This window comes from Anomalospiza imberbis, chromosome 1 (genome assembly GCF_031753505.1).
Source record: "Anomalospiza imberbis isolate Cuckoo-Finch-1a 21T00152 chromosome 1, ASM3175350v1, whole genome shotgun sequence".
In the NCBI taxonomy this organism is placed as follows: Eukaryota; Metazoa; Chordata; class Aves; order Passeriformes; family Viduidae; genus Anomalospiza; species Anomalospiza imberbis.
The window spans coordinates 187,680-210,056 of record NC_089681.1 but is presented as its reverse complement, the minus strand read 5'-3'; the positions used below and the strand labels follow the sequence as shown (position 1 = coordinate 210,056).

General features: G+C 52.3%; 6 protein-coding genes across 6 annotated transcripts in view; 3 read left to right on the top strand and 3 right to left on the bottom strand.

Annotated features, from left to right (window-relative positions):
* Positions 1–7,436, top strand: part of LOC137463367 (feather beta keratin-like) — a 92,193-nt gene extending 84,757 nt beyond the window's left edge. The window contains exon 2 of the mRNA XM_068174551.1: positions 7,054–7,436. Within this exon, the coding sequence (XP_068030652.1) occupies positions 7,074–7,436 (363 nt within the window). The 5' untranslated portion in view covers positions 7,054–7,073. The remainder of the gene's footprint in view (positions 1–7,053) is intronic.
* On the top strand, positions 996–1,586 carry LOC137473791 (feather beta keratin-like). Its single transcript, XM_068189808.1, has one exon. It carries the CDS (start codon positions 996–998, stop codon positions 1,344–1,346), a length of 351 nt encoding a protein of 116 aa, XP_068045909.1. The 3' UTR covers positions 1,347–1,586.
* On the bottom strand, positions 3,753–4,523 carry LOC137473736 (feather beta keratin-like). The gene has a single exon (XM_068189689.1). The coding sequence runs from the start codon at positions 4,521–4,523 to the stop codon at positions 4,167–4,169; it is 357 nt and encodes a 118-aa protein (XP_068045790.1). The 3' UTR covers positions 3,753–4,166.
* Positions 7,437–13,927: 6,491 nt separating the features above from the next.
* Positions 13,928–14,539, bottom strand: LOC137473669 (feather beta keratin-like). The gene has a single exon (XM_068189567.1). The coding sequence runs from the start codon at positions 14,537–14,539 to the stop codon at positions 14,204–14,206; it is 336 nt and encodes a 111-aa protein (XP_068045668.1). The 3' UTR covers positions 13,928–14,203.
* Positions 14,540–17,069: 2,530 nt separating this feature from the next.
* Positions 17,070–17,408, top strand: LOC137465252 (feather beta keratin-like). The gene has a single exon (XM_068177185.1). It carries the CDS (start codon positions 17,070–17,072, stop codon positions 17,406–17,408), a length of 339 nt encoding a protein of 112 aa, XP_068033286.1.
* A 2,868-nt stretch (positions 17,409–20,276) lies between these two features.
* LOC137465244 (feather beta keratin-like) lies at positions 20,277–20,612 on the bottom strand. Its single transcript, XM_068177171.1, has one exon. The coding sequence runs from the start codon at positions 20,610–20,612 to the stop codon at positions 20,277–20,279; it is 336 nt and encodes a 111-aa protein (XP_068033272.1).
* Between the last annotated feature and the right edge of the window lie 1,765 nt (positions 20,613–22,377).

Here is a 22,377-nt window from a genome sequence, read left to right as displayed (position 1 = left end):
GAATAAATAAATTGACATCACACACCAGGCTGAGAAAAAAGGGATGGGCCCACATTTGTTGTTGGCTATTGGATTTCTAAATGAGGTCAAGAAATACTCTTTAAATGATAGAGTGGCTTGTTGGGTAAATTTTACAAATCAAAATGGAATATAAGATTGGAAAAAGTTTAGTCTGAGCAGCCTCTACTTTCCAAGATCCTCTCTCAATCCCATTCAAGACACAAGAGCAAGAGCCCACTTTCATTCATCAGAAGAAACTCCCAGGCACTGGGACCTTGACAAATAATTTCAGAGTCACCTTCCCAGGACATCCCTCAGCATACCTGGGAGAAGGACAATGACTGATAGACATCCAGTGGCACAGAACACAGTCCCAGACTTCACAAGGCACCTGCAAACCACAGCCCACAAGGGCCACAAAATTACCCCACTGATGACATTGCACCTCTGCTGGTCTCTGCTTGTTTATTCAACCTTCCCAGACTGTTAGATTGTTTCTAACAATCAAATGTTCCCGAAGACCAATTATCACTCAAAGGCTGCTGCCAAGGTCAGATGGACACGGCCTCAAGAGCATGACATGACACTGCAGAATTCTGTGGAGGAAAACACTCCCCACCTCATGACGCACAAGGTTGGGCCAGGCAAGAGCTCCTGCCCGCAAAATGCCCCAAGGCCATGGGACAAGGCTGTCCCACCCCTCCAGGACCAGCATAAAAGCCGACCCAGCACCTCTCTCCCTCACACACTTCTCCTGACTCCTTCACCTCCTGCTCCTGCTGACAACCAGGTGAGCCTCAAACCCCTGAACCTCCTGCACCCCTGGCCCCTCTCTTCCAGCACACTCAGCCCCAGCCCCAGCAGCCCTCACGCCTCCCCACAGCCAAACAACAGCCTCCACACTCCCTCGTCCTCCTGCATCACGGTCCCTCACACCCCCTCATCCCTGTCCTACTTCATCCCCCTCTCTTCCAGGCACCCTCCATACCACACCCATGGCCTGCAACACCCTCTGCCAACCCTGCGGACCCACCCCGCTGGCCAACAGCTGCAACGAGCCCTGTGCCCTGCAATGCCAGGATTCCCGTGTCATCATCAACCCTTCCCCTGTGCTGGTCACCCTGCCAGGACCCATCATGACCTCCTTCCCCCAGAACACCGCCGTCGGATCCACCTCCTCGGCTGCCGTGGGCACTGAACTCAGTGTGCAGGGACAGCCCATCTCTGGTGGATTTGGTGGCTTTGGCTACGGCCTTGGCTACGGCCGTGGATTTGGCTATGGCTGTGGCTATGGGCTGGGAGGCCTGGGCTGCTATGGCAGACGGGGCTATGGCTACAACTGCTAAGGGTCCTTAGCAACTCTCCTGACACCATCCAGCCACTCCCTGGAACACACCCCAAGCATTGAAGATGCATCTCTGGGCAAAGGTTGTCTTAGGGGTTCAGCACTTCCAGCTCCTGCTCTCAGGCCACCAAGCAAGGCAGTAGCCAAGGGGCCAGCTCCGACTGCCTGCAAACATGGCCCATCTCTGTTCCTTCTCTTCTCCCACTCCCTGCTCTGCATCCCCCTTTTGGCTCTGTCATCGCCCCTTCTGCTCTGCTTCTCCTGAGCCAGAGACAGTTGGGCACCTCTTTTGGGCTGCTCCCACTGTGCGGCTGGAAGGCCTTGATGCTCTGGCCAAACCATCTGCAAGCAAAGGAGCTCAGCTGATTGCCGCCCTACTTGCACGTCCTACTTGCACTGCCCTCTTCCAGTGGATGCTCATGACCTCCCACTGTTCTGTTAGCTCAATAAAATTCTCTTGCATTACAGCCTCAGATGTCTCCTTTCCTTCACTGACACACACTGCCACACTTGGCCTTTCTGGTGCATTCCACAAACCCCTCACTTGCTTCATCCCAGGTGTGGATACACTAATGCAGGATACACTAATCCCTGGCTCTGATAGAAGCTGTGTATGGGTCTTGTTTTCACTTTGGCTGGACATGAGTTACTTCACACCCTCATCACCTTCCAGGGCCATCTACAGCTCGGCTTCAGCACATCCATATCTTCCATATCCTTGAGTTCCCATAGTTGACCACACATCTCCAGTCTCTCAAGAGCTGAGCAGAGGGTCAGAATTGCCCCCTCACCTGCTGCCTACACTGTGGTGATGAGCCCAGGACACGGAAGGGTTTAGATCTACGAGTGCACATGGCCAGGGCATGTCCAATTCTTCATCCACCAACATCCCAAGTCCTCCTTGGGCATGTTCTCAATCAATTCATTTCCCATCTGTTATCCATTACTGAGATTGCTACATGTCTGAGGGAACAACACTGCTCAGCTCATTATTTAGGATGTTGCACAGAGCTGACCCCATGGATCTGACTCCAGGGCTGCAGTACTGGGGACTCACCTCCATTTGCACTTTGGGCCACTGATCAGAAGCCTCTGGCCTCAGCCCCTCAGCCACTCTCAGGCCACTCACTACACTCTCAGGCAACCTGGACCTGCTCAGCTGCTCTGAGAGTGTAGAATGGGAAGGAGCCTCAAAGGCTTCACAAAAGGGTTGTGTCCAACACCAGCCACAGCTCTCTCCTCATGCCCAGGTTGAGTCACTGGCACAGAGCAGACACAGAGCTCAGCCAAGCACCACTTCCTCAAGTGAAATGCTTCAAGAGAAGTGACCTCAGCTCTGGGCACTTGCCACAACACAAGGCCCCAGAGGCCTGGCTCACCCCTCCCCTGCCGCTGCTCGCATTTTCATGAAGGATAAATTCTTCCTGAAAAGTTTGATGGGGTTCCAACACTGGTGAATGGCAGAAGAGCAACTGATATCATGTACATGGACTCATGCAAAACATTTCTTCCTGTGGCAGACAACATCCTTATCTCTGACTTGGAGAGATGTGGAGTTGATAGCTGGAGCATCAGCTGTGGGGTGGAAAATGGACAGGATGGTCTCACTCACAGAGTTGTGGTCAACAGCTCCATGTCTGTGAGGAGAACAGGAATGAGTGGTGACCTACAGAGGCTTGTATTGGGACCATTCTCACTTCCCATTTTGTCAGGCACAGGGACAGTGCAATTGAGTGTCCCCTTATCAAGAATGGGAATGACATCAAGGTGAGCAGTGCGGTTGATTGTCTGGAGGGGAGGGATGGCACCCAGAGAGCTTTTGACAGGCTGGGGTGCTGTGATTGTCATGAGGGTCAACAGGACGAAGTGCAACATCCTAGATCTGAATTGGAGCAATCTCAGTAACGGATATTGGATGGCTAATGAGTCGATAAGAGCATCCTTGAGGAGAAGGACTTGAGGAGTTGGTAGATGAAGAATTGGACATGCCCTGGCCATGTGAACACGCCAAATAGAAACTGCCCATGCCATGGGCTCATTGCTACAGTGTGGGCAGCAGGTGAGGAGGGAATTCTGACCCTCTGCTCTGCTCTGCTCTGGTGAGATTGGAGTTCTGTGCTATGCTCTGGGGCCTCAAGGGTAAGGACCTGCTCGTGTGGATCTGTATATGGGCTAAAGAGATAGTGAGGGACTGGAGCAACATCTGTGTAGCCAATGTAAAAACGTGGCCCAGAGGGGCTTTTGTCAGAGGCAGGGATAGATCTGCCGTAGTGTATCCAGGCATAGAATCACGCAAGTGAAGGGTTTGTAGTATGTATTGGAGGAGGAATCTGTGCCCGTGTGTGCCCATGAAGGAAAAGGAGACATAACAATGCTGCAATGCAAGAGAATTTTATTGAGGGAAGAGTGAGAGGTCATGAGTGGCAAGAGGAAGGGAAGTGGTCTGAGTGGCAAGTAGGGTGGCCATCAACCGAGATCCTTTGCTTGCCGGTAGTTCAGCCAGAGCATCAAGGCCTTCCTGCTCGGCAATAGAAACAACCTGATGGTGAATGTTCCTAATAGTCTCTGACTTGGGAGAAGAGATATGCAGCAGAGGGAGCTGGACAGAGCCAAAAGAGAGTGAGAGAAGACCAGGAGGCAGATGGGCCATGTTTGCAGGCAGCCCGGGCTGGCCCCTTGGCTACTGCCTTGCTTGGTGCCCTGAGAACAGGAGCTGGAAGTGCTCAGCTGGTTTACAGCTTTGGCTCAGAGAGGTGTCTGCAGCACCTGGGGTGTGTTCCAGAGAGAGGGTGGTTGGTGTCAGGAGAGGTGCTGAGAGACCTTAGCAGTTGTACCCATAGCCCCTTCTGCCATAGCAGCCCAGGCCTCCCAGACCATAGCCGTAGCCCAGCCCGTAGCCGAATCCACGGCCATAGCCAAGGCCATAGCCAAAGCCACCAAATCCACCAGAGATGGGCTGTCCCTGGGCACTGAGTTCAGTGCCCACAGCAGCCGAGGAGGTGGATCCGACAGCAGTGCTCTGGGGGAAGGAGGTCATGATGGGTCCTGGCAGGGTGACCAGCACAGGGGAAGGGTCAATGATGACACGGGAATCCTGGCATTGCAGGGCACAGGGCTCGTTGCAGCTGTTGGCCAGTGGGGTGGGTCCACAGGGATGGCAGCGGTCATAGCAGGCCATGGGTGTGGTGTGGAGGGTGCCTGGAAGAGAGAGGAGGGTGAGGCAGGGAAGGGGTGTGTGGCTATGAGGGGCAGTGATGCAGAAGAGTGAGGGAGTGTGTGGCAGCTGTTGAGGGGCTGTGGGGAGGCGTGAGGGCTGCTGAGGCTGGGGCTGAGCATGCTGGAAGAGAGGGCCCAGGGTGCATGAGCAAGAGGGTCAGGGGATTGAGGCTTACCTGATTGTCGGCAGGAGCAGGAGGAGAAGGTGTCAGGAGAAGTGTGTGAGGGAGAGAGGCTCTGGGCCAGCTTTTATGCTGGTCCTGGAGAGGTGGGACAATCTTGTCCCATGGCCTTGGGGCATTTTTTAGGCAGCAGCTCTTGCCTAGCCCAGCCTGGTGAGTCATGAGGTGGGGAGTGTTTTCCTTCATAGAATTCTTCAGTGTCATGATCGGTTCTTGAGGCTGTGTCCATCCGACCTTGGCAGCAACTTTAAAGTGAGAGTTGGCATTTGGGAGGTTTTGATTGTTTGATGTGTGTCAGGGAGGGCTGAATAAGCAACTCTGCCCAGCAGAGTTGCGATATCATCAGTGAGGTCATTTTGTGACACATGTCCTTTGTTTTGTGGGTGCCTTGTGAAGACTGGGACTGGGACTCTTTTCTGTGCCGCTGGACGCCCATCAGTCATTGTGTTTCTCCCAGGAATGCTGAGGGAGCTGCTGATGTCCTGGGGAGGTCACACAGCAATAACATGGAAATGTTATATTGCGTAGGAGTGTTCCTATAGATGAAAGACAGCTCACAGCCTTGTGTCTTGAATTGGATCAAGAAGGAACATCTGGAATAGTAGAGGCTGGTCCAGTTGAACTTGTTCTGGTGTCATGGTCCATTTGGACTTCTCATCTTTACACGGCATTGTACTCTGTCATTTAAAGTGTATTCCTTGACCTCATTAAGAAATCCATTAAACAAAGACCCAACCCAGCTTGATCCATTTTTTCCCAGGCTGGACTGTGATGTCCTTTTTTTTATTCCGCATTCAAGCCATAAGGTTTCATATCTCATATCCTTTTAGTTTTAATAATCTGTTCCTGCTAGCAAAACCCCGTAATTACTAATGGTTGGTCAGCACAGTTGTCTTCCCTCCCATGTTATGGTGCGGGCATTCCTTTGTGGAATTCTGCAACTCCATGTACTTCTTTTGAGGCCATGTCCATCTGACCTTGGCGGCAGATATTAAGTGTCTTAGAGGTTAAGGGCAGGTGTTGATGGCATGTGTCATGGTGGGCTAAAGACATTTCCAAAGCCTTGGAGAGATGGGGTGTCATCAGTGAGGTCACCCCATGGCACTGGTGTGCCCTGGTTTTGGGTGCATTGTGAAGTGGTGCCCCGAGTCATCTGGGGCCAGCTCTGTCAGGATTGTCTGGCTTTGCAGGAGCACTGCTTGTGAGGAACTGCCCTTTCCATGATATTCTCTCCATCCCCACCATGCTGCAAACATTCAGAGCCTGTCTATATTCCCAGCCTTTCCTGCTGGAGATGGGAAAGCAATCCCTGTGGTTTGGGATGGCCTCCTGTGCTCCCCAAAGTCTTGAGTTGGTTCATCCATAGCACTCATCTCAGCTGTGACCAGCAAGATCACACTGTGGGGTCCCAGTGCTAGACTGAGACTGACCCATGGAAAGGAAAAATGCTGAAGGATAAGGAGAACAAGACACATGAGGAGAACAGTTCCCCATCCATTGATTAATCCACTCTTGAAACCCATGTGCCTGAGCTATAGAACAGTTGAGGGAGTGAACAGTCCTGGTCCCCAGCACTGTGGGGGCTCCCTGGTGGAACAAGGATATGGACATGGTTGACCAAGAAGGCTGCAAGGACACCATGACACTGATAGGACTGGGGTATCCTCAAAACAAGGACAAGATGAGAAACCTGGGAGTTCTTTCAGGCAGGCAGCAAGAATGCAAATAGGAGATATCATCAATATGCCATGGTGTGACCTTACTGACAATACCCCAATTATCCTAAGATTCGGCTGAGTATTTTACATGTCCTGGCACACACCATAAACAATGAGATAATGGTCATCAATTCTCCTAGTTAAGATATTTTGCCAAGGTCAGATGGACACAGCCTCAAGGGAAGAACACAAAATTGCAAGACTGCAGGAAGGAAAACCCTCCCCACCTCATGACTCACGAGGCTGGGTCAGGCAAGGGCTGCTGCCTAAAAAATGACCCAAGGACATGGGATAAGGTTGTCCCGCCCCTCCAGGACCTGCATAAAAGACAGCCCAGTGCCTCTGTATCTCACACGCTTCTTCTGACACTTTCTCCTTCTCCAGTGCAGACAGAAAGGTGAGTCTCAAGCCCCTGACCTTCTTTCCCCTGCTGCCCTGGTCCCTGTCTTCCAGCATGCTGAGTCCCAGCCTCAGCAGCCCTTACACCTCCCCATAGCCCCACTACAGCCTCCAGACTCTCCCTCACTCTCCTATATCACTGCCCCGCACACCCCCAAACCCCTGCCCTGCCTCTAAGCTCTCTCTCTTCCAGGCACCCTCCACACCACACCCATGGCCTGCTACGACCGCTGCCGTCCCTGTGGACCCACCCCACTGGCCAACAGCTGCAACGAGCCCTGTGCCCTGCAATGCCAGGATTCCCGTGTCATCATTGACCCTTCCCCTGTGCTGGTCACCCTGCCAGGACCCATCATGACCTCCTTCCCCCAGAACACCGCCGTCGGATCCACCTCCTCGGCTGCCGTAGGCACTGAACTCAGTGTGCAGGGACAGCCCATCTCTGGTGGATTTGGTGGCTTTGGCTACGGCCTTGGCTACGGCCGTGGATTTGGCTATGGCTGTGGATTCGGCTACGGGCAGGGCTATGGCTATGGGCTGGGCTGCTATGGCAGAAGGGGCCGCTACAACTGCTAAGGGTCCTCAACACCACTCCTGACACCACCAGCTCAGGCCTCTGGCAACAACTCCTGCAAGCAAAGCACCTCAGCTCGTGGTTGCTCTGCTTGCTCCTCACATTGGATCCCGACTTCTCCTTTCTCCTGTCTCTTCATTCTTGTGCCTCAATAAAGTTTTCATGCATCAAAGCCTGAGATGCCTCCTGTTCTTCTGTAATTCCAGTGGTCTCACTTCCTTAGCAAGTACATTCCACACCTCAACAGGTCTTTGGGGTATGTGCAACAACACCTTTCCTCACTAATATGTCAAAACAACTAATAAGAATGCCTGGCATAGGAAGCACAGGAGCTGCCACTTTCCAGAACATGACCAAATCCTTTACCTGATAGACCAAAGCCTTGGACATATCCACGCTCTCCTGGTGGAGTCATTCTGTGTCAGCACACACTTGGCAAGCTCTCTTCCCCACCAGGACTCTTGAACTCTTCCAGCAAAGAGAGTCCCAAAAGCCTCCGCTTGGGCAGGAAATCTGGAGTGCAAGTGCTTCAACTTCCCTGCTCCAGCAAGACCAACAGGAGCAGGATTCCCAGCACCCTGGACAGTTCAGTATTGGATCTCCCAGGACTGACAGTAAAACACCTTTTCCATTCTGTGAGCACCCTCTAAACGAGAATTTCCTGTCTCCTCTAGCGATTGCATTCCATCTGTTTTCCCTGTGCCCTTGCCCTCTTGCCCTGCGCATGTGCACTGCTCAGAACAGCCGGGCTCCCTCGACTTCATTCTATGCAATCAGGAATTTGCGCACACTGATGGCACCTCCCTGTCCACCCTTGTCCCCTGGGCATCCCAGTTTCTCACCTAGCAATGATTCACCAACCCTTTTGGAATCTTGGTGGCTCTGAACTGGTCGCTATTCACTAAACTGACTTCATTGTCACACTGGGGAGACTAGAATTTCACACACCCCCTCCCATGGGACCTCACCAGTGCTCAGAAGACACCAAGCGTCTTCTCTTCCTGCCTTATCACAGCAATTCTCCCCAGTCCTGATCTGGAGACTGAGGGTGCCATTTTCCCCGACGATACAGGGACACCTTCTGGCCCATTCCTTCTAACCCAGAACCACAAAGGCGTTTTCAGAGAAGAAAACAATTGTTCCAAGCGACACACAGGTATTTCTTCCTACCTGGGACGACTCCTCCCATGAAAAAGCACTTGGCAGTTGCCCTTGCTGAAGTCCAGCAGATGTCCAGAACCCAGCAAGTTCTCAGTGTTGGCCCAGTGGATCCAACTCCTGGGCTACAGCACTGGGGATTTGCTGCCATCTGGACTTTGGGACACTGGCCACAAACCACTGGGCCCGGCCCTTCAGACCTTTCTCAGTCCACTACGCTGGGCCCTGACACCCGCTGGACTTGCCTGGGTTGTTGAGGATCATGAAATACTTGTCTCCGACAGCCCTGGTCAGCCTCCAAATCCTCACTCAGACAATCACAAGTGGCCTCAGCCTTTGGCTCTCAGCCCAAGGGATGACAGAAAATATCAAAACCTTTGAGGTTAGACTATCGCTTGTGCACCCACTGAGCATGTCCAAATTGAAAGGTGAGGTCTGAGGGCAGGCTTTGCCAACTGGCATAAATGCATGGAAGGGTGAAGGCAATGTGTCAGGGGTCTGGAGGTCAAGATGATCCCGAGATTGTAAAAGTCTTTTTCTCTCAGCCCGCGCAGCCAAAGAAGAAGTCAGAATGCATAGGTTCGGCTTCTCGACGTTGTTTATTTTCCCTAATCTATAACATGCTTTCTCCAGGAGCTGTGGTCTGTCTAGCAGGTCAGTCTGCGACAGACTCCAACCCCCTTGGGGTAGTGTTACCATTTTATACTTAAAATTACGTGTTTACTATGTTTACAATAACGTGCCAACATCCATCATTTATGTTGGACCGTGTGTCTTTACCTTAAACCAATAGAAACGTGTCACCATCACAGCAAGACATGGAGGGCAAGAAGAAGGAGAAGAAGGTCAGGACATGCCCAAATCCCTCCATCTTGTTCCCTTGAACCCCTTATTTTAAAACCCTAACATTCTAATTTTTCACCCTGTGTTAATTCAACTACCACACTACTCAAACCCTTGTGGCTTGTAATTCCTCAGACAAAGTTGGCGGTTTTTTCCACAGGCTAAAATCGAAGCCACAAGTGTTTTTGACTTTGTGCCAAGGTCTCCGAGCCCACTGCCAGGGTCTCGAGGCAGCCAGGGTAACCAGAGGGATGTCCTGGGTTCCCACAGCAATGGAAGTTGCAACACCTCCTCCTTGGCACAGCTGCAGAGCCCAGGCCAGCCTGTCAGAACTTTGAGACATTTGGGGTAATTTTTCAGCAGGCACCAACAAACCACAGCACATGAGAGCCATGAGGCGACCACAGTGATGACGCCCCACCTCTCCAAAGCTTGGGTCATGTCTTCAGCCCTCCCTGACATGCACCACCAACAGAAAAATTTGTCCTCTTAGAACTTGCAATTAAAAGTTACCGCCACAGGTGGACAGGGCCTCAGGAGCAGGACGTGGAATTGCACGATTCCACAAAGACACGCACCCGCCTTGTCAGGGAAGGACAGAGGAGCTCATAGATTGTCAATGAGTAATTATTTGTTATTTGCTTACAGGAACACAATGTTAACAATTTCAGGTTAGGAGGTATGAAAACTGTGTCTTGAATGCGGAATAAGCTGCTTGAGGTCACTGACAGCCTGGGAAAAAAGGGATCCCTCCCAGTTTGTTGTTTCCTTAATGGATTTCTTAACAAGGTCAGGGAATACAGTTGAAATGGCAGAGTACATTGTCATGTGAATTGGAGAAATCCAAATGGGCCGTAACACTGGAACAAGTTCAGCCTGAACAGCCACTCGTTTTAAATGTCCTCTCTCGTGACCCCATTCAAGATCCAAGGCCTTGAGCGCTCTTTCATCCAACAGGTGAAGCTCCCAGGCCCTGGGATCTTCCCCAGCTCTTGCAGAGTGACCTCCCCAGGACGTCAGCAGCTCCCTCAGCATTCCTGGATGCAACACAATGACTCATGGACATGCAGTGTCATGGAACAGAGTCCCAGGCTTCACAAGATACTCACAGACCACAGAACATGAGTGCCGCAAAATGACCTCACTGATGGAACCGCAGATCTTCAGGGCTTTGGTTGCTCATTGAACCAACCCTGACACACATGGAACGATCAAATCCACCAAAATACCAAATTATTAAAGCTGCTGCCAAGGTCAGATGGACACAGCCTCAGGAGCAGGACATGGAATTGCAGAATTGCATGAAGGAAAACACTCCCCACCTCATGACGCACCAGGCAAGACCTGATGCCTGCAAAATGCCCCAAGGCCATAGGACAAGATTGTCCCACCCCTGCAAGATGAGCTTAAAAGCTGGCCCAGCACCTCTCTCCCTCAAACACTTCTCCACACGCCTTCTGCTCCTGCCAACAACCAGGTGAGTCTCAAGCCCCTGACCCTCCTGCTCCTGCACCCCTGGCCCCTCTCTGCCAGCACGCTCAGCCCGAGCCTCAGCAGCCCTCACGCCTCCCCCCAGCCCCACTACAGCCTCCACACACTTTCAAACTTCTGCATCACTGCTGATCACACCCCCACATCCCGGCACTCACTCACCCCCTCTCTCCTCTAGGGACCCTCCACACCACACCCATGGCCTGCAACACCCTCTGCCGTCCCTGTGGACCTACCCCGCTGGCCAACAGCTGCAACGAGCCCTGTGCCCTGCAATGCCAGGATTCCCACGTCATCATCAACCCTTCCCCTGTGCTGGTCACCCTGCCAGGACCCATCATGACCTCCTTCCCCCAAAGCACTGCTGTCGGATCCACCTCCTCGGCTGCCGTGGGCACTGAACTCAGTGTGCAGGGACAGCCCATCTCTGGTGGATTTGGTGGCTTTGGCTATGGCCTTGGCTATGGCCGTGGATTTGGCTATGGGCTGGGCTGTGGCTACGGGCTTGGAGGCCTGGGCTATGGCAGAAGGGGCCGCTACAACTGCTAAGGGTCCTCAGCACCACCTCTGATATCAACAGCATGTTTGCAGCTCTGGCAGCAGCTCCTGCAAGCACCTCTGATATCAACAGCATGTTTGCAGCTCTGGCAGCAGCTCCTGCAAGCAAATCGTCGTGGCTGATCGTCGCCCTACTTGCGTCTCACACTGGATTCCTTCTAGTTCTTTCTCCTGTCTTCATTTTTTCCCCCTCAATAAAGTTCACCTGCATCAAAGTCTGAGATGTCTCCTCATCTTTTTCATTTCCTATAATATCATATCTTCTCCTAGTAATATGCCAGATAGACCATTGGCATGGATGAGTAAGAAGCAGAACACCTCTCTTAGGTAAGATGTCACCACCAGCAATAACCACGACAGACACTGAAAGCAGGGGTTGAGGGCACACTTTTCAAAACATGACACAAACCTGGGACCACTGCCTCAAGTATTTTGACACTTTCATGCTCTCCTGCTCATGGCTCTGGTAGAATCTCTCTGTGCCAGCACACACTTGAAAAACTCTCTTTCCCATCAGGACTCTTGAACCCACCCAGCAAACAGGAGGAACAACATCATCCACTTTGGCATGAACTCTGGAATACAAGTGCTTCATTTCCCTCTCCTCGTGGAAAGTCCGCAAGGGCAGTATTTCCAGGTCCGTGGCCAACTCCATTTTGGTTCTCCCAGCAGAGACTCCACCAGCTTTTCCACTCCAAGACCACTCTCCCACTAAAAAATTCTTGCCTTCTTTCCCCATGGAATTCCATTTGTTTTCCCTTCTTCCCGTCCTCACTTTTCTTCTCCCGTGTGCACTGTTGAGAACAGCCAGGCTGCCTCAACTTCATTTCCTGCCGTCAGGGATCTGCCTTGTCTCCTGGGAGTCCCAGCTCTCTCTGCCCTCTAGGAATGATTCTCCACCCTTTCAGCATCTCGGTCGCACTGATCTGGTCTTGTTTCACTAAGCCTTTGTGCTTCTTTCCCTGGACAGCCCAGAACTGCCCAGACCACCCCACACAGGACCCCACCAGTGCTCTAAAGAGAGGAAAGGTCACTTCCCCCAATTTCTGGGCAAGAATTGCCTGAAATCTATCTTGGATACTGGTGATGCCTTTTCCAGGAAGGAAAGCATTGAGATTTTGTGACCCATTTGTTCTCCACCAGCACCACAGGGTCCTGCTCTGCAAAGCTCCTACCCAGCCTCTCAGGCCCCAGCATGACCTGGGCCCCATTGCCATTCCTGCCCAGATGCAGAATTTCACATTTCCCTTGACTGAGCTTCAGGAGATGCCTTTAACCCTCAGTCTCCAGGTCTCTCTGACTGGTAGTTGTGCCTCAGCCACCCCATGGGCTGCCAGCTCGCTGAGGGCACAACAGCCCCACTGCCCACATCATTGTTGAGAAGGTTGAACAGGGTTGGCCTCATGGATACAGCTCTTGACTTACTTCCCTTGAGATTTGCTTCAATTTGAATTTTGGGCCACTGATCCCCAGCCTCTGGGCCCAGCCCCACAGCCGCCCTCAGGCCACTCCCTGCCCTCTCAGGCAACCTGGATTTGCTTGGTTGCTCTGGGAGCATGGAAGGGGAAGGAGCCTCAGAGGCTTCACAAAAGGGTTGCATCCAACACCAGCCACAGCTCTCTCCTCATGCCCAGGCTGAGTCACTGGCACAGAGTAGACACAGAGCTTGGCCAACCACCATTTCCCCAAGGGAAATCCCCCAAGACAACAGGCCTCACCCCTCAGCATTTGCCACAACTCAAGACCCCAAAATCCTGGCTCACCCCTCCCCTGCTGCCTCTCCCCTTTGGCCTCTGCTCCCTTGCACAGCTGCCACCAACACACAGGGAGTCAGCTCTGATGGAAAAGCCTCTTGACATGGAGTACAACTGTTAAAGCAGGACTACAAAATCGGCCACTAAACGATCACATCTTAAAAGCATTTTTGTTGCAGAAGATCTAAAATTTAAGTACAAAGTCTAACCATTCCCTCTGCACTACCAAAGCCAGCATTAACCCGTGTCCCCAAATTACACATTTACAGGGATATTAAATCCCTGCAGGGATGATGACTCCACCATTATGCTGTGCAGTCTGTGACAACAATGGCAACCCTCTCCATGAAGGAGGATTCCATAATAGCCAACCTAAACTTCTCTTGAAGACACTTGGACTATTGATTCCTGCTCTCCTGTGGCACAGCACAAGGGAAACAGGTTTCACATCCAGCTTATTACGAGTGAGTCCATTCAGAAAACAGACATCTGAAATTGTGATGCAAGAAAAATTTTATTGAGACAAAATAGTGAAAAAGCAGGAGCAGCCAGTGGAAGGGAATTGGGCTGCGGTGCAATCAGAGTGACCAACAGCTGGGGTCTATTGCTTGCAGAACATTTGGCCAGAGCATCAAGGACTTCCTGCCCACAGAGGCAGCAGCCCACCAGAGGTGCCCAATGGTCTCTGATCTGGAAGAAGGGGTTTGCAGCAGAGGGGACTGGACAGAGCTGAAAGGGGAGAGCAGAGACCAGGAAGCAGGGAGAGGAGAAGTGAAGGAGGCAGATGGGCCATGTTTGCAGGCCGCCCAGGCTGGCCCCTTGGCTGCTGCCTTGCTTGATGCCCTCAGAGCAGGAGCTGGAAGTGCTGAGCCCCTTGGAGAGCCTTGACCCAGAGATGCGTCTTCAATGCCTGAGTTGTGTTCCAGGGGGTGGGTGGTTGGTGTCAGAGGTGGTGCTGAGGGCCCTTAGCAGATGTAGCCACCCCTTCTGCCATAGCAGCCCAGGCCTCCCAGCCCGTAGCCAAATCCACGGCCATAGCCAAGGCCGTAGCCAAAGCCACCAAATCCACCAGAGATGGGCTGTCCCTGCACACTGAGCTCAGTGCCCACGGCAGCCGAGGAGGTGGATCCGACGGCGGTGCTCTGGGGGAAGGAGGTCATGATGGGTCCTGGCAGGGTGACCAGCACGGGAGAAGGCTGGATAACGACGCGGGAATCCTGGCATTGCAGGGCACAGGGCTCGTTGCAGCTGTTGGCCAGCGGGGTGGGTCCGCAGGGTTGGCAGAGGGTGTTGCAGGCCATGGTTGTTGTGTGGAGGGTGCCTGGAAGAGAGAGGGGTGAGGCAGGGCAGGGGTGTGAGGGGTGATGATGCTGGAGGGTGAGGGAGTGTGGAGGCTGTTGGGAGGCTGTGGAGAGGTGTGAGGGCTGCTGAGGCTGGGGCCAATGGGACTGAGAGAGGGGCCAGAGGTGCAGGTGCAGGAGGGTCAGGGGATTGAGACTCACCTTGCTATCTGCACAGGAGAAGGCGTCAGGAGAAGTCTGAGGGAGAGAGGCTCTGGGCTGGCTTTTATGCAGGTCTTGGAGGTGTGGGTCAGCCTTGTCCCATAGCCTTGGGGCATTTTTACGCAGCAGCTCTTGCCTTGCCCAGCCTGGTGAGTCATGAGGTCGGGAGTGTTTTCTTTCCTGCAACTCTGCAATTCTGTGTTGTTTCCCTTGAGGCCGTGCCCATCTGACCTTGGTATAACCTCTTAGTTGAGAGAATTAACAACCAATAGCTTGTTGTTGATAGCAAGTGTCAGGACATGCAGAGTACTTACCAAATGCTCTGGAGAACCAGGGATTTAACACTAGGTCATGCCATGGCATATTGACAATATCTCCCATTTGCATTTTGTCTCTGTCTGAAATTCCAGGTCCCTAGTTTCATCTCATTTTAAGGATGCTCCAGTTCCATCATTGTCTTGGTCTCCCTGAGCTGCTCTTGGTCAACCATGTCCATGTCAGTGTTCCACTGTGGAGTCCCAGCAGTGGTCACTGAAAAGATGGGCACTGCCCTCAAGCTGCTTGTATTTCTTTTCCTAATCCCGTCCTGGTAACTACTGGAGTTTTTTGCAGCAAAAGGTACTTGGCCAAAGGGTGGATTAATCAGTGGTTGAGGAACAGTTCTCCTCACATTCTCCTCATGTTCTCCTTATCCTTCACCATTTTCCCTTTCCAAGCGTCAAGCAGAGCTCAGCACTGTGACCCCACAGTGTGACCTTGCTGAGCCCAGATAAGATGAGCACTATGGATGAACCAACACAAAACTTAGGACAGCATGGGATCCTCCCTAAACAACAGGATTGCTTTCCTGCAGCCAGAAAGGTCTGATATACAAAAACACCTGGAGAGATGGCAACATGGTGGGGATGGAAACAATGGGATGAAAGGAGCAGACTCTCACAAGCAGCGCTCCTGCAAGGCCCAGACCAACCTGACAGAGCTGTGACGGTTTGGGGCCCATTTTCACAATGTACCCACAAACTACAGAACATGAGTGCCCTGGGGCAACCTCACTGATGAGGTGGCTTTGGTCATGTCTTCACCTTGCCCTGACAAGGCCAACAACACCAGCATTTAACCTCTGATACTTGCATTTAAATATTGCCATCAAAGTCAGATGACAAGACCTTAAAAAAAATGGCTTAGAATCTCAGAATTCCAAAAAGGAATGCCAGCACCATGACACAGGAGGGAGGAGGAGCTCATTGATCGCCCATTAGTAACAATTAGCTTCTGCTAACAGGAAGAAAATATTAAGACTTAGAGATTTTAAATTATGAAACCTTGTGGCTTGGATGTGGAATAAGAGAATTGACATCACAGACCAGCCTGGGCAAACACGGGCTTGTTGTTTGTTTATAAGGTTCATGAATGAGGTCAAGGAATATGTTTTAAATGACAGTGTATGCTGTCGTGTAGATTGCAGAAATCCAAATGGACCTGACAAATAAAACAAGTTCAGCCTGAACAGCCTCTGCTTTGCTGGATCCTCGCCCTTGATCCCATTCAAGGCCAAGAGCTCTCTTTCATTCATTAGGAAGGGCTCAAAGGCACCAGAATCCTGCCAGGTTATTGCAGAGTGACCTCCTCAGGACATCAGAAGCTTCCTTGACCTTTCTGGGTGCAACACAATGACTGATGGGCATCCAGCAGCACAGAAAAGAGTCCCAGTCTTCACAAGGCACCCACAAACCACAGCACATGAGTACCACAAAATTACCTCAGTGATGACACTGCACATCTCCAGGGCTCTGGTTGTTTATTCAATCCTCCCTGAAACACATGGAACAATCAAATCTGCCCAAAACCAATTCTCACCCTAAAGCTGCCGCCAAGGTCAGATGGAACCAGCCTCAAGAGCAGGACATGGAATTGCAGAAAGACATGAATGAAACCACTCCCCACCTCATGACCTCATGCCAGGCTGGGCCAGAGGAGAGCTGCTGCCTGCAAATTGCCCCAAGGCCATGGGACAAGGCTGTCCCACCCCGACAGGACAGCCATAAAAGCCAGCCCAGAGCCCCTCTCTGTCACACACTTCTCCTGATTCCTTCTGCTCCTGCTCCTGCTGACAACCAGGTGAGTCTCAAGCCCCTGACCCTCCTGCTCCTGCAACCCTGGCCCCTCTCTTCCAGCATGCTCAGCCCCAGCCTCAGCAGCCCTCACGCCTCCCCACAGCCCCACAACAGCCTCCACACTCCATCACGCTCCTGCATCACTACCCCTCACACCCCCACACCCCTGCCCTGCCTCACCCCTCTCTCTTCCAGGGACCCTGCACACCACACCCATGGCCTGCAACACCCTCTGCCAACCCTGCGGACCCACCCCGCTGGCCAACAGCTGCAACGAGCCCTGTGCCCTGCAATGCCAGGATTCCCGCGTCATCATCAACCCTTCCCCTGTGCTGGTCACCCTGCCAGGACCCATCATGACCTCCTTCCCCCAGAACACCGCCGTCGGATCCACCTCCTCGGCTGCCGTGGGCACTGAGCTCAGTGTGCAGGGACAGCCCATCTCTGGTGGATTTGGTGGCTTTGGCTACGGCCTTGGCTATGGCCGTGGATTTGGCTACGGGCTGGGAGGCCTGGGCTGCTATGGCAGAAGGGGCTATGGCTACATCTGCTAAGGGCCCTCAGCACCACCCCTGCCACCACCAGCTTGGGTCTCTGGCAACAGCTCCTGCAAGCAAAGCACCTCAGCTGATGCTTGCCCTGCTCGCACCTCACAGCAGATTATTTCCACTTCTTTCTCCTGACTTTCCATTGTTTCACATCAATAAATTTTACCTGCATCAAACCTGCAACGCCTCCTTATCTTTTTTATTCCAGTGGTCTCACATCCTCACCCACCACATTCTAGAGCTGAACAAGCCACTGGAAGGATGTGGAACTAGGCAACAACAATTTTGCTTACATATATCTCAAAACAACTAATAACAAATTACTTATAGGAGTGACTAACAGGCATAGGAAGAACAGGAAGGGACATCTCCTAGAACATGTCACGCACCCTGCAAGCTTCTACACCAAAGTCTTTGACACAAACGTTCTCTCCATGGCACAAAAATGGAAAAGTCACTCCATGCCAGTGCACACTTGACAAACTCTCTTCCTGGCCAGGACTCCTGAAGCCTTCCAGCAAAGAGAGAAACATCATCAACCTCTTGGGCAGGAGCTCTGGAGTGCAAGTGCTTCAACTGCCCTGCTCAAGCAAGACCAACAGAGGAACATTTCCAGAACCAGGGACAGTGCAGATTTGGATCTCCCAAGACTGCGACTCCACCACCTCTTCCACTCTACAACCTTTTCCACTCTGTGGCCACTCTCACGATGAAAGATTCTTGTCTACTTTCCCCGTGGAGTTTAATCTCTTTTCACTTGTGCCCTTGGTCTCTCACCCTGCACGTTTGCACTGCTGAGAACAGCCGGGCTCCCTTGTCTTCATTACTCACCATCCAGGATTTGCACACACTGATGGCACAGCCCTGTCCATCTTTGTCCCCTGGGAGTCTCAGCTCTCCCATTCTCTCCTCTAGGAAAGTTCCACCAGCCCCTTTAGAGCATTGCTGGCCCTGAAATGGTTTAGATTCAATAAATGGATTTCATTTTCATGCGGGGGAGCCCAAGACCGGTCGTAATACCCCACATGGGATGTCAGCAGCTTTCAGGACACAGCAAGAATCACCTCCCCCGGTCTCATCTCAACATTTTTCCCACTTCTTCCCTTGAACCTTCAGGTCCCTTTTCCCACTCAAAGGCACCCCCTGGTCCATTTCTTCTCAGCCACAACCCCAAAGTCTTTTTCAGAGAAGAAATACATTGATCCAAGTGACTCCAAGACTTTACTTCCTACCTGGGATGACTCCTACCAACAAACAGCCCTTGGCACCTGTCCTTGCTGAGCTCCAGCAGATGTCCAGGACCACTCAGGCTTTCAATGTTGGCCCAGTGGATCCAACTCCTGGCCCACAGCACTGGGGATTTGCTGCTGTCTGGACTTTGGGACACTGTCCACAAGCCTCTGGATCCAGCCCTTAGGAGCCTTTTGCGGCCACCACTGACACAATCTGGACTTGCCTGGGGTATTTTCAAGGATTATGCAATGCTGTCCTCCAACAACCCAGGGGAACTGCCCAATCCTCTTTCTGACAACCAGACATTGCCCAGAGGAGTGATCTCAGTCCTTAGCCCAAGAAACGACCCAGAAGACCCTGGATATCAAAACTCTAAAAATAAGAGGGGCACCAAGACTCACAGAAAGCACAACCAACAGGAAAAAGATGGTCCAATGTCAGCCATTGCCAGCTGGAAGAAAAGCTAGGAGGGAGGGCATGTGATTGAAGGTACAACACCTCCTACTTAGCACAGCTGCAAAATGCAGACCAGCCTGACAGGGCTGCCAGAGAGTGGGGGCAACTCCTCCCCACACAGCCACAAACCACAGCACGGAAGTACCATGGGGTGACCTCAGTGATTACACCCCACTTCTCCAAAGCTTTGGTCACGTCTTGAGCCCACCCTGACACAAGCCATAAATACCAGAATATGTTCTCCAAAACTCACACTTAAAAGCCGCCGCCAAGGTCGGAAGGATATGACCCCAAGAGAAGGACATGACACTGTAGATGTGGGGGAAGGCAAGGAATCCCCAACTCATGACTTGCCAGGTAGGACCATCCATGAGAAGGAAGAAAAGGACCAGCTCAAGCAGACTTGTAGATGAGCCTCGGAGATGATGAGGCACTGGAACCAAAAGTGAACACAGAGACCACAAGAGGTTTGTGTCAGAGGCAGGCAAAAACCTGCACTAGAATATCCAGGCCTGATCTCAAGGATGTGAAGGGTTTGTGCAGTGAAATGGAAGACCAAAGTGTGCTAGGGGTAGTGCAACTGGAGCAATATTCCCTAAGACAGGGCTTAATGCACTTTTTCATCCACGCCAATTGTCTGCACAAATTTGCCTTAGCACTGAGTGAAACTGGAAGAGTCCTGGGAGAAAAAAGAAAGAGCCATGTGAGGTTGTGATGCAAGAAAACTTTATTGAGGATGAAGAGTGAAAACTCAGGAGCAGCCAGTGGAAGAGAGCCGGTCTGGGTTGTGAGCAGGGTGACAATAAGCAGAGAAGCTCTGCTTGTAGGTCTGGCCAGAGCATCAAGGCCTTCCAGCCCCACAGCAGGAGCTGCACACCGGAGATACCCAATGGTATCTGGCTTGGGAGAAGGGGTTTGCAGCACAGGGGACTGGACACAACTAAAGGAGTGATGCAGAGCAGAGAGTGGAAGGAGGAGGCAGATGGGCCATGTTTGAAGGCAGCCTGGGATGGCCCCTTGGCTGCTGCCTTGTTTGGTGCCCTGAGATCAGGTGATGCCTAAAGGCATCACAGGAACTGGAATCGCTGAGCCCATTGGGGAGCTTTGGTGCAGAGACATGTCCTCAAAGCCTGAGATGTGTTCCAGGGAAAGGGTGGTTGGTTTCATGAGTGGTGCTGAGGACCCTCAGCAGATGTAGCCGCCCCTTCTGCCATAGCAGCCCAGGCCTCCCAGCCCATAGCCAAATCCACGGCCGTAGCCAAGGCCGTAGCCAAAGCCACCAAATCCACCAGAGATGGGCTGTCCCTGCACACTGAGCTCAGTGCCCACGGCAGCCGAGGAGGTGGATCCGACGGCGGTGTTCTGGGGGAAGGAGGTCATGATGGGTCCTGGCAGGGTGACCAGCACAGGGGAAGGGTCGATGATGACGCGGGAATCCTGGCATTGCAGGGCACAGGGCTCGTTGCAGCTGTTGGCCAGCGGGGTGGGTCCGCAGGGTCGGCAGAGGGTGTTGCAGGCCATGGGTGTGGTGTGGAGGGTCCCTGGAAGAGAGAGGGAAGTGAGGCAAGGCATGGGTGTGGGGGTAAAAGGGGAAGTGATGCAGGAGTGTGATGGAGTGTGGAGGCTGTTGTGGGGCTCTGAAGAGGTGTGAGGGCTGCTGAGGCTGGGGCTGAGCGTGCTGGAAGAGAGGGGCCAAGAGGGCAGGAGCAAAAGGGCCAGGGGCATGAGGCTCACCTTGCTGTCAGCAGGAGGAAGAAAGTGTCAGGAGAAGTGTGTGAGGGAGAGAGGCTCTGGGCTGGCTTTTATGCTGGTGCTGGAGGGGTGGGACAGCTTTGTCCCATGGCCTTGGGGCATTTTTGAGGCAGCAGCTCTTGCCTCACACAGCCTGGTATGATGTCATGCGGTCGGGAATGTTTTCCTTTGTCATGTTCTCCAATTCCGTGTCCTGCTCTTGAGTCTGTGTCCATCTGATCTTGGCGGCAGTTTTCATGGGTTGGTATTTGGCAGGTTTTCCTTGTCAGATGTGCGTCAGGGAGGAACAAATAAACAACCAGAGCCCTGGAGATTTGCAATGTCATCAGTGATGTCACTTTGTGGCCCTTGGGTGCTGTGGTTTGTGGGTGCCTTGTGAAGACCTCGACACTGTTTTGTGTTGCTGGATGTCCTTCAGTCATTGTGTTGCACCCAGGAATGCTGAGGAAGATGCTGATGTCCTGGGGAGGTCACTCTGCAAGAGCTTGGACAGATGCCAGTGCGTGCGAGATGTTCCTGATGGATGAACAAGAGCTCTTGGCCTTTTGTATTGAATGGGATCACAAGATCTGGTAAACCAGAGGCTGCTCAGGCTGAACCTGTTCCATTTTTATGGTCCTCTTGGATTCCTCAAATTCTAATTTCAACACACTCTTGCATGTAAAGTGTATTCCTTGACCTCATTCAGAAATCCAATAACAAACAACAAACAGCATCCGATCCCTTTGTTCCCAGGCTGCTCTGTGGTGTCAATTCCCTTATTCCACATTCAAGCCATCAGGTTTCATAATGATTTATATCCCGTGAATCCTAATATTGTGTTCCTGTGAGCAAAACCCAGTAATTGCTACCTGATGATCAGCATGCTCCGCTTTCCCTCTCTGTCATGATGTGGGTGTGCCTTTATGGAATTTCACGATTCCACATCCTCCTCTTGAGGCCCTGTCCTTCTGACCTTGAGGGTGGCTTTCAAGTGTGAGTTACTGGTATGTGAGGGTTGGTGGGGAGGGTTTGCTCTGCGGGTGAGTGTCAGGGAGGGCTGAATAAGCAACCAAAATTTTGGGGAGGTGCGGTTGTCATCGGTAAGGTCACCCTGTGGCAGGGGTGTGCTGTGGTTTGTAGGGTGTGCTGTGAAGAGGAGCCTCATTCCCTCCCAGCCCTGTCTGGCTGGTCTGGGACTTGCAGCTGTGCTGGAGGTGTTGCCCCTTCCCTCACATTCCATGCCTTCCCACCTTGATCCCACCTGGCTAAGCCTGACACTAGACTTGACCTTTCCTGTTGACGGTGCTCTGTGGGTGTCTTGGTGCTCCTCTTGCCTTTAAGGTTTTGGTATCGAGGGCCATTGGGGTCTTTACTGGGGCTGAGTGCAAAGGGTGAGGCCACTTGTGATTAACAGAAAGAGGATTTGGCGGTGTTCCAGGGTTGTTGGAGGACAGCCTTGCCTGATCCTCAATGACCAGGCAAGTCCTGATGGTGTCAGTGGTTTGAGAAGGGTCTGAAGAACTGGGCCCGGAGGCTTGTCCCAAAGTCAAGA

What these genes read in the sequence shown, in the direction of transcription:
- LOC137473669 (XM_068189567.1), bottom strand. Translation starts at nt 14,539, where the DNA reads ATGGCCTGCAACACCCTCTGCCAACCCTGCGGACCCACCCCGCTGGCC.
- LOC137473736 (XM_068189689.1), bottom strand. Translation starts at nt 4,523, where the DNA reads ATGGCCTGCTATGACCGCTGCCATCCCTGTGGACCCACCCCACTGGCC.
- LOC137465244 (XM_068177171.1), bottom strand. Translation starts at nt 20,612, where the DNA reads ATGGCCTGCAACACCCTCTGCCGACCCTGCGGACCCACCCCGCTGGCC.
- LOC137465252 (XM_068177185.1), top strand. Translation starts at nt 17,070, where the DNA reads ATGGCCTGCAACACCCTCTGCCAACCCTGCGGACCCACCCCGCTGGCC.
- LOC137473791 (XM_068189808.1), top strand. Translation starts at nt 996, where the DNA reads ATGGCCTGCAACACCCTCTGCCAACCCTGCGGACCCACCCCGCTGGCC.